The following is a 21725-nucleotide window of genomic DNA, read 5'->3' as shown; positions in this document are numbered from 1 at the left end:
TGTCCAACTTCTGGCCATTCTCGAGGTTGGGCACATGAAAGCTAAGCATTCAACTTCTAGGCTCTGCCTGGTACCAGGTCCAACTTATAGTCATGAAACAGGTCAGTAACAAAGGCAGAAATAAAAACTGGGGCTCCTGAGCGTCCTTCTAGTACACATTCAGCAAGTACACCTGCTGCTTCTGCTGGAAGTATTTGCATCTTTAAAAGGCTGGAAATCTAAGGTACTAATACATAATGTCATTCTATGGCAAAGTAAGCATTCCTTTAATACTATTTATGTAAACAATGGCATAACTAATTTAAAACCTGCTCTTTCAGTGGCATCAGTGTAAACTATAACAAGAAAAATAGTGCACTGGCTTATCTGAAAGCTACACTGAAATCAATACTGCTCTCCAAAAGTTCAAATCTATTGCTTTTCTTTTTTTTTCCCTTCCATTTTGATCAATATTTGCCTAGTGTAAAAATTAACATCAGCATCTACTGTTCCATTCCCACACTATTTCTTTGACTGCGGTTGCTTAGACAAACATTTGCAATTAGTGGGCAAATGAATACAATTTCAATCAAAATGCAACTTATGTCTTCTCTCACTGAGAGTTTCTTTGACCTGGATCTGACCACAGTTATGTAATAACAAGGATTGTAAAAGCAGCCTTGTTGTTAATTTTATGTAACTGTAGGATTTTCAGTGACATACAAGCGTTAAAGGCCTAATTCCCATTGGCTTTTGCCAATTCTCCCTGGCATCCCCTGGACAATCCCCTTCATGCTCTTTGAGATCTTGCTCCTGCAAGTAGAAACAGTGTTGTTTCCCTTGTTACCTAATTTGCAGTTTAATATTGTTGCTTAAACTTCCACTAAAGCAGGTCATGCTTAGTAAAGTGTGAAAATTGTATCTGGCAAGCAAGCTGCTTAAGCAAATGAAGGTTCTGTTCACACAGCCTAAACGCATCCACTTCATTTTCTGTCTTTTTCCCTCACTTGTCTTTTCTGAATTGACGTATTAAATTTTGGTGTTGTCAGAAAGGAAAAACTCTTTTAAGGTATTTTCATATCATACACATCACAGGCAAGATATGTAGTTGTATTTGATCTTCATTATTGCTATATACATTTTTCTTGCCTCGGTACCATCAGTAAGTTTATTTGAAAAGCAAGAGAAACATTTTCAGTCAGCTCCTGATAAATGTAAGAATATCAAAGGTATACACTTCTGCGATTTGTAAAGGAAATGGACAGAGATTTTGCCAAAACAGAGCACACTGAGTAGATTACTATGCCTCCAATGAAATCAAAAGATATTCTTAGTGCTGACTTCAGTGGAAAGACGACTTGACAGTTTGAGATTAGTCCAGTGCATTTGAAATCAGTAGGAGTCTTGCCACTGTTTTCAGTGTGACTCTGTGGAGGCCATTGCTGGAAAGGAGAAAATAATCTTAAATCCTATAATGAGGCTGCTTCACAGAAGATGGTATAGTTCTCARATTTTAAGCTGTTTGTTGTTGTTGTTGAAGCAAACTCTGACTAATATAAATTGTACCTCAGCTTTAAAGCGCTTTAYTTAAGTGATATGTCTATAAAGAGTTGATTGGAAGAAGGAAGTAATGGCCCACAAACCAGTGTAGAGTAGCATACATTTTCTGGGTGAAATATGGTGCCATTGAAATGAGTAAAGAACTCCCATCAATTTCTGTGAAACAAGGATTTCACATTCTGTTTAAGTTAGAGACAAAAGTTAAAAGAATTTAGATTTCAATTTAGGTATGCAGATTAGAGCACAAAGTGTCTTTACATGAACATATATGGCAGACCTGACTAAGAGGACAGAGGATTATCAGTAATAATTCACACCTCAAGGGTGGATCTGTTTCACAGGCAGAATACTTCATGCATGTCATGATATCAGGGCATTCTTCAAATATAAATTTACCAGCTAATTTCCCTGTGAATGAAAATGTAGGAGTCACAAGAACTGCAGGCTTTATGCAGCAGTCTTCAGAGAGAATTCTCTATGCATAGAATACCCCCAGCAAACTTTCATTAACAATTTAAGAAAATAGGAACTTGATATAGATCAGACACTGAAATGGTTTCCAGAAGTCTACTGAATATTTTCATTCTTAATGAATTTCCTCGSATAATCAGAAAACCCATAAGAAAAGTCAGTAGAAATACAGTACTTTTGCCAGATCAGCCTGAAGACTGTTACAATAAATGACCATAAYATATATTATCAGCAGCTAATTCAGTCCACACGTAGAATGCCTCTACAGTTCAGTATTATCTGCATTATACATTCACAGATACTAATTATGTAGATAGTTGTGTAAGCAGGTACACATTAAACATCAGTGTTTTCCTTTATTGCCCACCTATTTCTATTTAGCGATAACATAATGACTGAATTGCATAAGTTAAATTCAGTCCTAGAACAACTAAAACAAATGTATTTGTATCAGTAGAGTTTTCAGTCCTTACCTAGAATTTGATGTCTTCAGTAGCAAGGATTTGTGCTTGCTGGCACAAATCCTAACACAAATTGATCTGGCAGTAAGTTGGAAAATAAGTCAGGATTCTGTTCTCTACAAGTTTATGGGAACTTTTGAAGCAGAGGAATTGCAGTACTTCAGTGGCCAAAGCACACGTTGCTAGATCAGTATCAGGACAAGGGGAGTCACGTATATTTGCAGAACTCATTTCTCTCTATACTGTATTCCCACCTGCAGTCAGTCCTGTGACACTGAACAGACCTCTGTCTGCATTGCAATCAGGTCCGCTCTGGTAGCTGTTTGGCCACATTAGCACAGTGCCACGCTGAAGCTACTGACGTCAATCCAGCAAATAAAGCATTGGTCTGGGCAATCAGAAACGAGGACTGAGGTATTCTCAGCTAAAGGAAGGTTTTTAACTTTTCCCTTCAGTACTCCAGGTAATATTTTGAACTTGTCACTAGGACTTAAATGTAACAATAACCAATAGTGCAAAACCCGAGTTTCTTGTAGGTCAAGACTAGTTATCTTGTGTGTTTAAAGCACCCTAYAGGATTAACAGGGAATCCTGCAAATGACAGTGACCTGTGAATGTTAGCTGTAGGCTCTTACCAATTTCTAAGACAACCATGAACAGTCAAAAAACAAATAAGAAAAATTATCTGAAAAAAGCCTACCAATAGAGCAGCACAAATAGGACCATGGATGATATACAGCAGATGAGTATCAGAACTGATCCAACAGCTAGAGAAAACAAACAGAGAAAGAAAAAAAAATTGTCATTATCTGTTCTATTTTTTTTTTTTTTTAGTTTAAAGAGGATATAACAGTTTTGCAAAACAACTGGAGATGCCACTTACTTGTCATTGTAATACAAACTTCTTGCAACAGCATGTATGCAAGCAGGGATCAGTGGAAAACCTGTGAAGGAAAAACAATGTTGTATTCATATATAAACCTGGCTGCTAACTAAGTAAACTTGCATCTCTTGCAGGAATTCTCTGTATTTTCACCTCACCCAAACTATGTGCCTACAGAGCAAATAGAAAMTGAATTGATTTCTGTTTCTCAGATTTCATTCAGAAGCCGGTATGAAACCTTATTACCATTACCTTACCAGGAAATCCACAGCAACATACTGAAGAAAAAGGCAAATCAGATTATAAGTATTTAGAATGTAACAACCAGCCCTTAAYAACACAGATGTTTTTAATGCTGCAATCCAGAGTAATGCTGAATTAGTTAAAAATACTAAAAAGGTAAGAATATATAGGAATATAACTTTAATAGGATGATTAAAAATGCTGATTATGTTCTCAATGGTACTTACTGGATATTCATAAAACAAAAAACCTGCAAAAATATTTGAAAATGGACTGTGAAAATCATGCTGAATTAAGAGCTTTTTCAAAGAAAAAAAAAATAGTGATTTGGGATACTTGACACCCCAACTGTACCTTTTTTTTCAGAAACTGCTGAGCACCTTTGAGCTCATAACTGTGTCTCATCTGTGATTGCAGTGAGATAGCTAGAAACAGAAGTACTAAGGCATGTTAGAGCTGAATCTTCTGTGCTAGTACACTGAAGCTGAGGAAAAAGTCCTCACTTGCACTTTGCGAATATGCTGTTCTGCATTATCAGAAACTACTGGGTTTGGCCTATTAGTTTTTACAGTTATTACTTAAGATCTTCAGCTAAAGCAATTCTGTGTTTGCTTARTAACAATACAGGTCAAATGGAACTGCTGGAAAAATAAATGCTTGGCCATTTCTAACTCAGTTCTGACCCTCCACCCTAGACATGGCGAGACTTTTCTGAAAACAAACATTCATTGCTGTATAAACATCTTCAAGATGAAGAACAATGAATAATTACTTCTTAATGTCTTTTTTATAATAGGAGACTTATTTTCTCTATACAAAGGAGGAGTCACTTCCTGGCTCCAGAAATGCATAATCTCTCTTTCAGCAAAGATAGAGGTACATACAATTTCCTGTGTTAATATTTCTGAGCCTGTTAAGGCACTGCAGACAAAGAAGAGAAGCATGCCATCATCGTTCAAAGCTAAGAGCAAAGAGCTTTGAGAGAAGCAAAGGGACAGATATTGTTCAAACGTTTATGGAAAGCAGTAAAAGATAACAGTGGCCTGAAAATATAGAACATGAAATTGCATACCCCAGCCAAGAAGGTAATACCACATCAAGTGTTGTTTCTCAGCAAAAACAGCCACCACAATGAGAGTATGCAGGTAAATGCCTTCGCACAGCATCCAAAAGTAATTGCATCCCATTAGATACAGGTAGATAAACTGCGACACTTTGCAACTAACCTGCAGAAAAAGCAGAGTACAACACAAATATTTAAGTTGCAAAAATCTCAGAAATTTATCTGCAAAATGGAAGAAAAACGCACAAAGTCATCCAATACTAGTATTTATTCTGTTTTTCTGTAAATACATATTTTATTGTGACAAAGTCAGTAGTTGAGTCTGTATTTTATTAATCAGCCCTGGGAACCTTGAGATCCTCAAGCTTGATGGCAAGAAACAGTAATGACATTTTCCCTTCTAATTGCAAATATTGCTAGTTTTGACCATTCCAATCAATAATAGGCAGCCCTTAAATTATCAGATGGTAACTGCACTGGAAAAGATACTTTGGTGTAGTAATTCCCTCCAAGTTATACCAATCACAACATGTAAGTACTCCAGAGAATGATTTGCATTTTAAAAATGCTGACAATACTCTCCATTTCAACCTATTCGTAAATGTAATATTTAGAGACAGGTGAGAATTTGCATGATAGCTTCTAGTGGCAAAGCGTTCTATTGGCATAAATTTATATTTAGTATCAGTCAGAATATCCTAAAATATTTTTCAATTAAAATATTATGATCTAAGCTCATTGTAAGTACTAAAACATGAAGYTGGGAAAAAGTAGCAGCAGATAGTTTTGTTAAATCTGTTTTGGACAGCATAGATCCATATTTTCCCCCCTGAAATCAGTGTGTCTATCATATATTTGATATATTTCTGGCACTTAGCCTGAAGTTAACCATAAATCAATATTGTTTCACCATGTTCTTCTACCTAACTCACTTACCAATAGAATTATCACTTATTTCAAGTCTACTTTTATGGGTTTTTATAGGAGGAAAAAAAATTTTGTCTTTTTTTACATGATTCTTAGAACCCCTGGAGTTTTGCCCCAACTTTCACAGGATTTAAAGTTATCTTCCAGATTTAACTAAAAATAAAGCCATAGTTAGAGATTTATTTTTGTTTCTGTATTTAATTTTCAGGATCTTCAGTTGCTGTAATGCCTAGTCTTTTGTGAGAGGCTACTGATTCACATTTACCCCAGTATTATCAGTGAATGAGATAGAATAAAATCAGACCCTAATAGATTTTTTTTCTAGTCTGTTTTTTAGTTTTGGAATATAAGAATCAGCTTTATCTCCCCTTAAGAAAAAAAAAAAAAAAAAAAAGCAAGCACTTCTCATTTCAGCTGAAGACGGCAGAGTTCAAGCCATAAGAAAGTAATTAACAGATTGAGAATTACATTCAAAAGCTTTTTTTACTGTCCTTCCTTGGTGAACTAAATCTGTCATAACCTCACTGAGATCATCTAAAATATGCTGTTTTCTTGCAGTTCTTCCAGTGCAAAAGAGTTCTGTATGAATTCAGAAGAGTTCAGTAGGCCTTGTCTTCCAGAGTGCTTTACTACTTAGAAATCTCTAATGTGAACTGCCCAAATCATCATTAGACATCTGCTGTAATACGTAACGTGGATATATTGTTAATGAAAATTTTAACCTTGCTATRCATCATTTAGCTAACTACTCATATCTTACTAATCTCTTCTGCATTGATGAAGTTCTTCACATACAAATCAATAAGGCTGCAAATATACTTCCACTTACTGGATTGGTTGCAACTAACTCCTGGTTGTTGGCAACTGCAGTCAGTGAAATTATTGTTACAACAGAATTGCAAACAAAAGAGAAAAAAAGATTTTTATGCAGGGTAATCCTTTGGCAACTCAAGCTCCTAGAAAAGAGAAACAAGAACAAATGAATACACAGGGGACAATTATGTGTACTTAGGGACAACTCAGATTTTGAAATACCAGAGCTCTTTACTTCATGAAGAAGTCTCACATTAACTCTTTCTTAAACTCTAGTCCAAATTTAATAGAAGTAACTCAGTGTGACTGCTTGCCTTAATCTTCATTTGACAACAGAGGGCAAAACATGTACATTCAGTTCCAGTATGCTTATAGTTACGGACCTGCTTTATAGTGGTTATCTGAAAAGGTTTTGAATAAGTATAATGTTTCAGAAGATTTATACATTTTATTTTTAGTGCCTGAAGAATTGCTTGAAGAAGTCATCTTAACTTATATTTCAGTTTAACCAAACACCTGCCAAGATTTTTATTTTACTCACATTCTCAGTTACATTTCTTCCCTAATCCTACAGCTAGAGAAATACTGAAATAAGTAAAACAATAGGAATCCTGTCTTGACTTTTATGCATAACTAAGTTATATATAGCGTATGGAATACAGATACAAAATGCAATATGTAAATMCATTCTATTGTGTTAATTTTCAATATTTCCTTTGAGTCTTGCAATAAAATTAAAGAGAAAAACATATTTTAAAGAGTTATATTTTTTGTGAACAGAGATTCAGTGATACTAAATGATACCTGAAGTTGAATATAGTCACAGTAGAATTATGTTTAGCTGTTATACCATAAAAAGCAGGTCTATCTCGGTGTCAATCCAAGATGTAAGAATACTTCCCATTCACAAGCACCCAGGTAAAGAGAAGTGATAAAGGAAATGGTACAGTGGTCCCTCTCAGGAAATGCTCATTACTTTGGACAAAACATCTACCGAAGCCTGTGTTCTAGGGAGCCTGTGCCATATAACTGCACTTATCTATCCTCCATTTTATAGCCAGGAATACTTAGTACATTTGATTGGAAAAAAATGAAGTAACTACTAGAGGGGAAACTGTTATTAACACATGCAGCTGCYCTTTGCTGTTAGAGATATACCAGATATATCTTCACATGATCAGCATAGGACAAGTCTGAATTGTCACAAAGGGAAACAAAACTCAAAAATTTTAGACATTTCAAACAGTACACCTGGGAAAAAAATGAAAAATGGACATAGGCGATTCATTTTTAATGATGGTGTGTGAGAGAACTTTACATTTTAACAGAGAACTGCAGGTACGGAGTCTGCACAAAAGTTGGAGAAGCGTATTTAAATCTGCTGAGAACATGACAGAGGAAAGAAGAAAAACAAATGACTCTGCTGAAGAAAATAGTTACCAGATTGGCTACAGAGGAGACCACACTTAAGCGTGTAAGTGGTATAGCAGAGATCGTTATGAAGTGGCCATCTTGGCTTAACTGCATTCTTTGCAACCATCACAAGGAGAGAGTGTGAAGCACCCCACAGACACACGGAGTAAAGTCAGCAGGTTCAAATCCGCACAAGAATCGGATGGACACGGCAACTGCAAGTCACCCTTGGAGCCCTTAGTCATTCCAAGCATCGTTTTACTAAACAGAGGGGAAGGGAACCACTCCAGAACCAGTGCTAGTCATACAGCACAGGGATTAACTCTGCATGAACCTCTGATCACCAAGGACTATTTGCCTGAAGGAAACAAATTAAAAAAACACCCCAAATACAAAGCAAAACTATGACAATTAATGAAGTGATAAAGTGTATTCCATTAGTTATTTTATAATYGTAGTTTTGTCTTTGGCTTTAATGCACAGAGCACCAAGCTTCRATTATTATAACACATATAGTTTCTATATTGTTTGACTATATATGTACACTACATATAAATAAAATATTACAAGCACAATATATATTTTTTTATGTTGTTTCTACAGAGAGAAGGAACACTAGGCTCCAACTAACAGCTTTGTGTAAATGAGTCCTGAAAAACTCCTGGAATCTGTCTGCTTATTGTTAAGATTCAATGCATAGGCAAGGGAAAGCACGTACAACTAATGGGGCCATCTCGCAGGGTCATCCAGCAGCTGTTCCTGTTGAATATTCAAGCACACCCATCCACACCCACCTCCACCCATACATGAAAGGATCACAGGACAAGAAACAAGAAAGCAAGACTGACGACATGTAAAAACGAAGACTGCTTTTGGTAATAAGAATTTCTTCCTAAGGCTCCACCCTTCCTCTTCTGTTACCATTCCTAGAGTCCTTATTTTGACTTTCTTTAATGACATAATGTACTTTAATCATTTAATTCTTGTATTTATGATCTAAGAGTATGTGATTTACCTATCACTAGATTAAACCCTGTGCAATAAAATAGTCTTCTGCTAAATGATATATTTCCCTTGCTAATTTGATTCCTGTATGTCTAAGGCACTACAGAAAAATTCATTTTGGCAAATTTACCCAAAATAAAGAGAGTAAAATTTTGAAAAATATYCAGTTGTGTTTGGGAGTTATTTTTTAAAATGTTTTCAAATACTGCAGAATACAACCAGTGAGATCCATGTATGCAGCTWAGGAGAATTAGCTGTTCAAATGAAATTAACTTAAAGTAACTTAGGAATCTAATATCTCTCTACTAATCTGTCATCTGGTTGTTTACACACTCATCAAGGCTAGTGTTGCTAACCTCTGGGAGTGCTGGCATACGATTTGACATGATGCTTGATCCCAGTCAACAACTCCTGTATCTCAGGTGTTTGGGGGGTTTTCTTTTTTGAGTGGTTGTCTTTTTTTAAGCTTTCAAATAATTGCTCTCCATTCTCTGAATTCATTGTTCGTGTAAGTTTTTTCTTGCCTTATTTAGTTCTCGTAGTTCTTCATGCAAACAGTTACAGAACTATTTTAACAGAAGACTTATACAAAACATATGTACAATTTAGAGTATGGAACAGAATCAGAAACTTGAGCCACTACAAGAAGWTATTTTTATCTGTTATAGATTAATTTTCACAAAAAAAGCCTAGTTCCAAGTCTATAGCCCATTTTATGCTTTTATAACAAAAACTCCAATCCATGTGGAGAATAMAAGTCAAAAACTGGGCAAATATTTCCAATGAGACAATTTTGAAAAGAAAAATTAGAATTTCAAGTGAAAAAGAAATCACACAAAAATGTTTTAATCTCCATTTTTTTCAAGTATCTTCATTGCCAACAATTTGAGTTTTAACTGAAAAAAAAATATTCTCATTTTTCCCCATGATGTAAAGTCTTACCTTTCTAATCAAACCAAAAATATTCTAGCGGTCATCAATCTAGCAAATATCATCTGGAAACTATGAAGCTACTAACAGAATATGTTATTTGGAAATATGACAAATTCAAGGGCACCCCTAAACAATAACAACATCAACAACAAATCCTACCTCTTAAAGCCATGAATTATTATACAAATATAATACATCCTGGTATTAATCTAGATCCTTAAATACCCTTCTGCTACTAAAAATACTTTAGAGGAACTGTACATCCCAAGAGAACATCTTGTAGAGGCCTTTCCTWAGCTTACTTTAAGTTTTGTAATTTCTTTTTATATCCCAACATAGCCACAGTCTAGAAATTGTGGTTTATGGGTGTGGGATTCTTCCCATGTGGTTCTCTAAGGATGGAGGATCCTTCTACCAGAGGGTGAAAAATCCCTGGAGGGCTGACAAACATAACAGGATGGTAGCAAAGCAGACCACCTGCTTTTGCAGTAAGTGCCACAAGCAAAGATGAAATTGGGTTGGTTTTCATGTTATAATATAGCAAAATCATGCTTAACTATCTYTGAACTTTAAAATCATATTCACAATATTTTTCCCTCCTGAAAAGTCTATTTCAAAGCATTTTTCCTATTGTATTGGATTTTTAATCTGTTAAACATTTTGTGATGTATAGCCCTCCCCGTGCAAAATCAAACTTCTTGAAGAACTCAGGGCTCTTTCATGTCTTGATTTTGTTCAGCAGTGGGAGGGAACTGAACTTTAGAAATGGTAAGCATTGTATTTATAGGTCATATGCATATAAATTAATAAAAAAACAACAGAACTTTTGGATTGTCCTCAGGAAGAGAAGTCAAAAAAAAGCTAAAAAGTCAGCTTGAATGTAGAATTTCATAAAGAGAGGCTACAGAAAGAAGACTACAAAATTGTAGTCTCTGGTTTTGGGGCATTTTTGGCAATGTTAGCCCAGAACTTGGGCAAATGATGTGTATTTAAAGTAGGAAAATATTCTTCAGCCAGGCATGCCTGAAAAAAGGATAATTTGAACACACATGTACTGCCCCAGTATACCTAAGCAAAGTCCAGAGCATGAGAAAAGCAACAACTTACCTATTCCCATTATTGCTGATGTATATGCCGTTCATATTTTGATCTGTATTTCCCTTTAAATGTTAGGAAATTATAAGGGGTGAGACAGTAGGATATAGTGGTAAGAAACAGGTAAGACTGTAGATCAGGTCTATACTGTCCAATGAAAAATGATGCAGAAATGATTAATCCAGTGCCAGTGAACAGGGAATGCCTACACAGTGCAGCGCAGCATTTGGCAGGGGTAACAGCTCTTCTCTGACAGCAGGGCACTTTGCCTGAGCTATGCTCTTGTCACAGCACTCCTGTTTTCTGCTTTCTACTAAGCCCCATCAACTTAAATCAGGAGTGTTCCACAGGAAAAAAAGTTAACAAATATGAATTAATAAATAGATACAATTTTCAGAAACTTGTCCATTATGTTACAAGTTATTATGACAGCAGTAAAATACTGTTCAAACTTTCTTGTGAGAAGACACCATAATAGCTGTTAGTAAATACAGTAAGTAGGAGAGCATAACTGTCTTAGATATAATAATGGTGGATAAAAGCCAGAATTATTTTTATTATTCCTATTCCTATTGTTTACCTAAATCTTAATTTCTTTACAATTTCTCATATTTTGTGGCTAATTAATTTGGAATGTTATTCTACTAGTAATTTGGTTTCCATTTGCTCCTTAGTTAATGAGTCTGCTCCATGCTTAACATAGTCACACCTTAAGTTTTGTAATAAAGTCACAATCATTTAATAATTGAGTGTTATTAAAGAAGATACAATCTTCTATTATTGAACTCTTTTCCATGAGCTCCATATTTTCTAGTAACATTTTCCCTTACAAGCCATTGTTCAAAGAGATGATTACTGTAACTTTGAAATTATTGTAACTTATTTGTAACTTATATCTACAGTTTTTCATTTGGAGATTTGAGATTTTAGATTTCTGAGAAAAGAAGAGATCTATTTTGTATTATAATATAATGTGCAACACCAAACCAATACGCCGAGTTCAGTCACCTTTTTCCTCCATCCTATTTATTGAGATGACTCCTATGTTAAAGTATTGGAGAAACTAGGACTGTTGTAAACCACTAGTATTTGGCATAAGATTTTAAATATACTTACTTAAAATAAAAGAATATGCCAAGGGAAATCAGAAGTGATGCAATTGAAAGACCATGTCCAATGATGGCCAGATAATACAAATTCAGAGCAGTCTGCAAAAAAGAACAAAAACAAGCACCTGTGATGCCTACAGAACTGTTAGTGATAAAGCATATGCTTATAAATCTCTGCTACATACAAAATGACTCTTAACAGGATTAAGAAAATAAAAACATTACAGATAATGATGAGTCAAGACCAGAATCTTGCAAATCAATGTTTTATGGAAAACTCTTTCTGTAGGACACAAAACAGATTAATTGAAATCATCRTTAGAACTTATCAGTTAAAACCTTAGTTTTATAATATATACCACTATGTTCTTCCTGAGAATTTACATAAATCTAGCTATTTATGCTACTTGTGCTGGGTACATTCATGTATTAAATTCAATCCATCTAATAACATATTTCTTAGGTAAAAGAGAAATTAGTATGATTCAGATAGGAGGAGTTTTTTTGTTTTGTTTTGTTTTGTTTTGTTTTTCCTCACAGAAGGCTTTCTCTTGTCATTTGAAAGATACTTCCTTCAGAGCAAGCTATGACTGTGGTACTGGAAATTCAGTTTTCAGTCACCATTCCAGGAAGGAGGTTAAAAGAAAAAATTAACAGTAACTTAAAAAATAATAAAGACTAAACATTCTTCTTAAATCATTCTACAGTCATATTATAAAATCATGAAAAGCTGGGTAGATAACCTCATTCCCTCCCCTCCTCTCCCCCCAAAAAAGGAACTGGTAAATTAATTTCTGGAAAATATGAAACATGTTATAATTAAATCTTTGAACTTAGTAATACACTAAATTCCAGTGTTAACAAAATTCTGTGTTTTCAGTCACGGAATTTGCCTCAAAAGAATTCCCTTGTGTCATTAGGTTTAAAGTTGTTATTTTGCACATAAGGAAATGCAGATCTTCATTTTGAGGCTTATCCTATCATAATAAAACATAATTATCTGGATTCTATAGGAAGAATTAGAACATATGTACACATGCTCATACACTCCACAGTGGATGTATCCAGTGACCTATTATTCAAATTTAAGGCTGGAAAATTGCAGCCTGCTGTGTTTGTTCACTTATGAAATAATATAAATAGATTTCATGTAAAGGAGAACCTTTAAGAAGGTTATTGGATGAGACAAATATACCTATTTGTACATGCTAGAATTTTTCACATTATCATTAGTTTTTAAAAAATTAGATATTTTTTAATATGGACACTAAAGAAATGCAATAGTTTACGTGAAACTTTCATAAAAACTTGGAAATGAGAAAACAGCGGTTACCCTGAAACTCTAAGGCTTATGACAGCCTTTCTGTGACAGGACCATATCCCATATCACTCTCTCATACAATGACCAATTTAGACAAAGGAATACGTCAAGAATTTAGAAGATTTCTGCCCAGTTTAGAACTGGCACTACACAGTGTTATGGTAGGGACTGCTAATGGGGGTGATAAAAGTAAGAACTGAACAAAGGACAACAGCCAGGATTACTGTGTGCTATCTAACCTACCTTCAGAACAAAGCGAAAAGGTGAAGTATGTAGTCAACTATGTAACACACAGAACTATAGCAAGCAGTAACACTTTCTTTGTAGATATTATTCCATTCTAACACACGGATGCATGACAGAGCTGAAATATCCTGGCAAAGCAGTCTGCAGGGAGCTAGCTCATATTATTCATATGGAAGGACTTGTATGGATCTGCTCCTATCTAAATCATCTCTCAATTTCCAGACAAATATGAATCAAGTATCTCTGCTACTAGTATTAAACTGCCACAGACATGTTCAGTTTCTCTCATGATTTGAGAAAATGCAAAAGAAAAGTGCTTTATTTTCACCTATTATCACCTGTTCACAACTTGGATTACAGTTAAATACGCTGAAGCACTGTGAGTAAGTGAGATTCTGAGTTCTGAGACTTGCAAAATTTTTCAGATCAGTTTCTTGACACTGGTAAAATGCATTCATTCCTTTCCTACCTTCACTTTTTCATGCGTATAGATATTACACTGGGTGTAGTTTGTCCACGTCCTGTTGCTTTCTGGGTGTCTAAACCAATTCCCACTTGGGTCACAGATCTTTGTAACTTTTTCTACAGTCAGCCAAAGTGATTGGAAAGAAAACAGAAAAACACAACAGTCAGTACTGAAGCTCTGCTTCCTGATGCCTAGTATTTCATGAAAAAGATTGGCAAACAAATGACAGYGTTATTAATAACACTAGAGAGACTTTGTATTTTACTATGAATTCTGAGAAACTAGAGGCCATTGCTTTTGCTTGGCAAGAGAAAGTGATGATGTGTTTTTCTTAAGAAAACAAATAGATTTCTCTCCTCCAGTCCAGTGGATATCAAAATATATCAAACTAACTGTTAGAGAACTACCGGATTAAGTGACAGGAATATTTAAACATCCTTGTTTAATATCCAGGATATAAACTGAAGTTTGATGTCTTACTGATAAAAATTAGGACGGGGCAGGTAGGAAAACGTCAATATAGGACCTACTTAAGAAATAGACTGGAAAATTTCTCAGACTACATAATGATTACTATCTAGTCAAATAGAAAGAGGCATGAAAGGACCCTGGGAAATACTAAATGTAGCGTAAGCATATGAAGTCTGTGACACTTTCCACATCCTCACAGATGGAAAGTTTAGACTACAGAAATAGGAAAAGATTGACTTATGGGAGAAACTTGTGTTGACTTAACTGCTAAAATGAGATAAAAGAATAAATTACATTTCTGCTTGTCTCAYAGGGAAAAGCTCATCTGTAAGAGTAAAGAACCATGGAATAACTTCATTTTTTGCTTCCTAATCTACAGAATCCTACAAGGGCATGTTGCAGAGAGGAAGGAAAAATAACATGTCAGTTATTCTACATGATAAAGGGAAAATACAAATAATAAGTTTGGAATTACTGTAATTTTGGTGACTTGAGCTGAGCAAACAAGAGGCATCAAGTGTCCAAAACCTCATTTTATTAAGAAATACGTTGATGCAGAGGCCCCCATGCACACTTACCTGATGGGTTGAAATCCTGAAAGTAGTCAGGACAACGCTGTACTGACACTGTTCCTGCAGCAACATCACTCCAGCACAACCAGCCATCCCATGTCCTGTTACAGTAAGGGCCTACAAACAAGTAGAGATCTGATAATAAAATAACAATCTTTCTTTCATAATAATCACTCAAAAGAAAGACATGAAGTCTGAAAAAGACTGAATAATGTTTTTTACTTGCAGGAATGAGCCTTCTTCATAAAGGAGAATAGAAACATGAAATTTAGCAAAAGTTAATTAAAACTCCACTAAATATTAATAGTTCTTTGTATACATGCATTTCTTTGATTAGATTTTAAAATGCATCATTTAAAATGCATTCAGCTTGAAAAGGTCTACATCTGCAATTTATAAACCACATCAGATCTAGAGCACTGCTCGTGGATAAAGTCATACTCTTTGGGTAAAAATGAACAAACTAAGTCAATTCAAACCCCATTATTCAAACCTGTAAAGGTCATTTTACTGAATTTATTTACACTTTGGATGTACACCAAGCCTATAGGTGTGTTGGCTAGCTCACTGAAAACACAGTGGTATCCTAGAARCCATCAGGAAGCCTGGCTGAAAGGCAGCCCCTCGCTTCCTCCAACTGGAGGGAGAGCTAAGCCCAAAGAGATCATTGCTAACAGACATTTCTTTAACTTCTCCAGGGACAGGGATGCCACAGTGTCCCTGTAGAGCCTATTTTAATGCCTCATTGCACTACAGCAGATTTTTACATCTAAAATAAACATCCCTTGAGAATGAGCCAGGTTTTTATAACCAACTCTCTTCCCAAAAGACATGCAGAAAGACTAACCCTGTCTACCTGTTTGAAGATGTTTTTCATATCTTCCTTCATTTTTCTTTTTTCAAGAGTTAACAAACTCTCCCTCCATCYATCTCAAAAATAACATTTTTCAAACATCTTATAACTTCTGTCATCTGAACATCCTCCAATTTGTCCAAATTTTTCTGAAACTGTGGTGCCCCAGGCTGGACATTTTTTAACATGAAAAACTATTTAAATGAACATTTTGTTATCCCTTGTTAGAAATAAAAGCATTATATTACAGAAGAAGTGGTGCTATGGGCAGTTAATAGACTATATTACCTTATCTTTATGAATCTCACACTGATATTTCTAAGAAGTTATAAATATAACCACCTAAAAAGTGATTACTACTAAGTCAAGAAAAGAGTATAAGTAAAACCCGTGAGTTACTTAATTATATCTGTTGTCATTTCCCTTTGGAAAACTATATGAAAAAATAGTCTCTACCTTCTTTCCTATGAACAGGATCTTGCATAATTTTCTGGTAGCATTCATACTGTGCTGTCATAATTTTATTCCGTGTAACACTCAGTTGAGCGAAGTCCTCTGTCATATTCTGATGCCCTTCTGATGGTATAGCAGTGGCAAAAAACTAGGAGGAAAAAAGCTCTTTTTTTTTTTAGCAAGTCACCATTATATATCTGTTTCTCTGCCAATCGGTTTAGATCTACTACTCATGCAAAAACTCTAACAGAAACTTCTTATATTTCAATCTTTTAAAATATTTTAAATATTATTTTACTAAAGGAAAATGATCTTCAGGTCTTACTACAATTTGATTTTGTGTTTTTAAGTTTCATTTAGCATTTTTTACTACTGAATTTTGGCAAATTTCTTCCGAATGAGCATAGGGGCAACACTCCACAAATCMGAAGCATATGAACAGCTTTTACAAAGTCCAGTGAAATATATGGAAGTTAAATCATTTTAAAAGGCATTTGGATCAGGCCCAAAACAATCCTTTATAAAATAAGACTCTCATACACTGAAGCTTTTGGCTTGTTTTGAGCTATCTGGTTTCTCTATACTCTTGTGAAGCATGAAGTCCATGCTCATAATACCAAAAGGTATCCAAAAGAGACTCTTTAATATGAATGACATGGCATCCAGTGTTACAGTCATTCAAACTAAACCACAAAAATAAGAGTGGATCATCATCAAAAATTAAACCTTTGAACTCCATTTTTTAATAAGTGAAATACTTTATTTCAGAGTGAGGCTACAAAAATTCAGTGGAAAAGTGGCAGAAATATTGTATCCATGTAATGCAAGGGGTAAAATTAAAGGTTTACAAGATTTCTTCTGAATCAGAAGTCTCCTCTGCTCTTACTGGGGGTCTGCATAGCACTACTTATGTGTAACTCATCATTTGCTACAGTAAAGTTCTCTGTTAGCAAAGGATATTCTCGGTTCAGCAGCAGTAATCAACTATTTATGTTCCTTTATCACATGAATTAAAAGCAGGAGATAAGCCAGATAACAATCTGGCTGTGCAGAAACTTCACTTGAACACAAGATTAAATGTTTCTGCATTTCCATATTAATAATTTCTTCAGTATTCTGTACACATGTGTTAACACTGAAAGTGGAAATATGATTTAAAAAAAATTGATAAAACTCACCATAGTAACAGATAAGAAGAGCAGCAAAAATATGATCCAGTTTGTTGCCATTTTTATATCTGGTGCAGTGTATTGTATACTCTAGTCAAATGAAATCAAACTGCAATGGAAAAGCCACAGGAAGAAATTTAGTAATTCATGAAAGCCAAAACTGATAGAAGATTTTGAATTTTCTTTCTGAATTAGAACAAATAAATGGAAGTCTATTCAATTTGCATTTCTGACACAATAAAGCCATGTGATGTACACGGAGATACAGTATATGATGTGAACACACTGCACTCAATTCACCAGCAGCAAATTCAAGCAGCAGGGTCATGCTCTGCACTGGTGTCCTGCACCGCTGCCTCTCTGTCTCGCAGCAGAGATAGGGAGCTTGTCTCAACTAACATCTGTACTACAGAGGATCTCATCTCAGTTAGGCAGCCAGTATCTACTCTAAAGGATACCTAGCAAGAATCAGCTCTCAGAGTCCAAAAAACTGAGTGGACCCTTTGACATCTTTGTGCAACAAGCGCTCTGCATTGTTACAGTGTTGAATAAAAGACTCCCATTTTGCTTGTACTTGTATAGCTTTGCAAGGATAACAAAGCCAATGCAGGGATTAGTTGTGAGCTATAAAATAGTCTCTGTAGCTGACAATTTTTGAGCACTCCCAAATGTATCTGGCTTTTTCAGAATTCCCAGGATGTGACAGAATAAGCAATTGCATTAGTCAAAGTGAAAAGAACAAAACAAAAGCGTATCCTGTGCTGTGTTGCCTGTTTGTTATGCTTGAAGGGATTAGAAACAGCACTAAGCTCTACTTTCCAAAAAAAAAAAAAAAAAAAAAAAAAACAAAAAAAAAAACAAATATGCTTCTGAATAGCTTAAAGACGACAGAATTACTCATAAAAAAGCTATTATCATCTTACAGTGCAGTCTATTCTATGAACCATTTCTTGAGGTGTGTACCTCAACTATAAAGTATACAAAATGACTTATTAAGTACCTAGACCACCTTGTAAGCATAAACCTGCTGCTAAACAGGAAAGCAAATGTACTGAAGATTTCTCACGCAATATTTCATTGTGGAGAGGAGAATCTGCTCCCCAAGAAACACGTCATTGCACTTGTCAACCATACTTTCAAGTCCAGTAAATGACCAGAAAGCTTGGACTAACTACCAGACAACCAGTTTACTTCTGAATCCATCTTTTCTTGATGCATCACTAGCTGCTCTATTGATCTCTCACAGTAACATCAGATCAGAAGAAAAATGACAAAAGCTGGTAAATCCTTCTCTCTCCTAAGGTTCAGTGCATTCTCATCCACACATAGCCCTGAAGCGTCCTGAGAAAACCACAAAGTCAAGTCAAGACTGCAACAGAGATACATAAGCCTCTGCACTTCTCTTCTGCTTGCAGGGTAGCAAAAGACTTCTTCACACTTAGATGAAGTTATTAAAATTAAGCAGTCTCTCAAAACCTTAAGTATCTTGATATACTAGCAATAAAACTATTATTAGCAATAATAAAGAGGACCCAATATAGGCAAGCTTAGCTCCCTTGTACAGATTAATTCACCAGAAATATTACATCACTACTTAAAGATACTAAACTCAAATACGTAGCTCAAAGATCCAACTGTTACTGAAGCAAAAGGGCTGTTGGGAACTGAGCGCCTACAAGTAAACCTTCCTCTTGACTCAAATCACATTCTCCCTTGCATCGCACTTTGTTCGGTCTTTCCAAGTTTTTCTAACTCAGCAGTCATGTCCTACAAGAGACTGGTGGATACCAAACTGAAAGTAGGTTGGCCAGCAGTAGTAATTTCACATAGTCTTGTCCACAGAAAGCAAGCATTTTATTTCTTTTCTCTTTTTACAGTGAGACTCAGCCCTCTTGACACAACTGTAATTTAATAAACTGCATTTTCTAGGATGTACAGACTACAAAATAATACATCACTGCTATTCATTGTATAGTTTGATGCAAATGTAAGATATCTACTGCAAAATCAGTTACTGTTGTGCCTGTTTAACCCAGAGCAAAACTGTATCACTAACCTTCCCTCTATTTTTACCATTGGCATGTAATCTTCTAATACCGATTGCCAGAAATTGCCTGGGTAATTTAGTGAGACACTGAAATTTAATATGCTTTTCTGAGGGCTCTTAAAACACTAACAGGAAGATCAATTAACATGCATGAAATATATCTGCAGTGCAAGCTAATAGTATTCTAGGAAAATCCATATGTGATGAGAACTGCAGTAAATAGATTATTGCGAAATCACAATCTGGCACGTACAGAATGATAAAATTTGCAGTGTTTGTTACTGGAGACATTAATAATTGAAAAATCTAAACATTCACGTGTACCAACTAAAGATCTACTGAATACCAAATGTAAATGGAGATGTCGATCTCTAAATTATCAAAGAGGCAATTTGATTTCAACTCTAGATGATAATTCGGAAGTGGAGTTAATTCAAATTGTTACAATCTTAAGTCATTACAGTTGTGTCTGGAAGAGGAGGGGAAAAAAGCATTGGCATTTTAAAGAACACAGAAAAAAACTGCAGTTAACTATCTGAATATAAAGTAATAAACAGAGTAACCTTGTCTCTCCAAAGCATGCCAAAGCACAGTTGTGTAGGGTTAAAAGCCATACATCACATGCACAGAATTTTAAAACGATTTTCTCTATATCAGTTCCAAAAACAAATTCCTAAAACAAATGTTGGATAGCAAATTTAAAATGCAAATTCAATAATGCCTTGCTTATTTTTATTTATCTAAAAGATATTCTGTCATAGAAACAAAGGCAGAATTTCTCTGCTGTGATTCACAGTCCAAGATCATTTCCATTTCACAATTTTGAAAGTCGCTCCTTAGGTCAATTACTTAAATGGTCCATATCTTTTTAAATCTAGTGGTTTTGTAGGCATTTTGTACTAACTATTCCAGTATCCAAAACTAAATTATTAATTCTTCACTGGAGATAAACAATTAAGTCAATTCTCTAATTCTCGCAACACTTTCTATTCATTCCTCAGTTACCAACTACAAAGCCAAAACTTACATATATAGAAATAAAATCCTGCTTCTGAACATGACTGTTCTTGGATGTAATTACAACATGCAGGGTGAAGGTCATTCAGATGCATATTTGGACTTAAACAAAGCATTTCTTGCTTGGATTCATTTACATAAAAGTTAYTCCAGTTAGTCTGGACAGGAACCTTCACAGGAAAGTTGCTTCGGAACAGACAACAACATAGCTTATTGATTGAGGTAGCAGGCCACTACTGTTGAGAAAGTAAGGCTATATTTTATTATTCATTTGTTCTGGTGAGCTGAAAAACAAATATAATTCTCAGAGAGTACTTGCTGGGAGGTATTAGATGCATGAGGCAAAAGAATTGACAAGAGACCCATTCTTTCAACACTAATGCTTTCCAGCTTCTTCTGCTATTAAATATCTTTGACAATTCTACAGCGGGGGAAAAAAGGACATCTTTATTGGGCTGAGATTAATCTGAATGTATTAAATGTTAGCATGAAGGAAAAGACTGGGGAAGCATAGACAGAACCCCCCGAGGCTCCCCAGTGACTGTGGGGGACTGACAAAAGACAAGAGGAACATAATTTACACAATAGATGTTGAATGAAATTGTAAGCCAGCGGACACAGGGCTACAACCCAACAGTTCTTTCTGCCCTTTCAGTACCTTCTCAATGAAATGGAACGTCGCTGGAAAGAGAAAGGGGAATTTCAATAGCAAATCAAATCTTCAAAATCACGTTTTTATATTTAGTGCATATGGTACTGAACACAGAGGTAACACATGAACTGCCTGGTTTTCCTCTTTGTTAGATTCTCCATTGCCCAAACTAATGATATTGTAAAAGGCGTTTGGAATGTTTCTCACTGATGGCAGAGACATCTACTGCAGAAAGCACAATTCAGCAGCAACTGCAAGCGGAACTTGGCCAAAAACATCACTAGTATAGCTTCAACAGATACCCGTGTTCTCTTCCTCCTGCTTTCTCTGCAGAGCCGTCCTGCCTGTATCATCAGCTGTTTCTTCCTTTACCCTTTTCTCCTCCTCCCAAGATTAAATGTCACCCTCGCTGAACTCTAAACACTCTCCATTTAATACCGCAAAAATGTAAAAAAAAAAAAAAAAAAATACATCACTTCTCTATTTTTACTTTCCCATTTTAT

The 21725-nt window shown here is 35.3% G+C and overlaps 1 protein-coding gene across 4 annotated transcripts in view; it reads right to left on the bottom strand.

Moving 5' to 3' along the window:
• Positions 1-21725, bottom strand: part of CALCRL (calcitonin receptor like receptor) — a 65310-nt gene that overhangs the window by 8081 nt on the left and 35504 nt on the right. For all 4 annotated transcript variants that reach the window (XM_085321827.1, XM_085321831.1, XM_085321818.1 and 1 more), the window contains 9 exons: positions 17516-17615; positions 16341-16485; positions 15038-15148; positions 13992-14104; positions 11963-12054; positions 6417-6543; positions 4670-4823; positions 3355-3415; positions 3172-3238 (listed from right to left, as the gene is read on the bottom strand). In XM_085321827.1, coding sequence (XP_085177953.1) covers positions 3172-3238; positions 3355-3415; positions 4670-4823; positions 6417-6543; positions 11963-12054; positions 13992-14104; positions 15038-15148; positions 16341-16485; positions 17516-17566 — 921 coding nt within the window. In that variant the 5' untranslated portion in view covers positions 17567-17615. The remainder of the gene's footprint in view (positions 1-3171; positions 3239-3354; positions 3416-4669; positions 4824-6416; positions 6544-11962; positions 12055-13991; positions 14105-15037; positions 15149-16340; positions 16486-17515; positions 17616-21725) is intronic.

This window comes from Rhea americana, unplaced genomic scaffold (genome assembly GCF_003343005.1).
Source record: "Rhea americana isolate MKP2758 unplaced genomic scaffold, rheAme1 scaffold_12, whole genome shotgun sequence".
Lineage (NCBI taxonomy): Eukaryota > Metazoa > Chordata > Aves > Rheiformes > Rheidae > Rhea > Rhea americana.
Note: the sequence above shows the minus strand (reverse complement) of the source record. Positions and strands in the feature narration are given on the sequence as shown.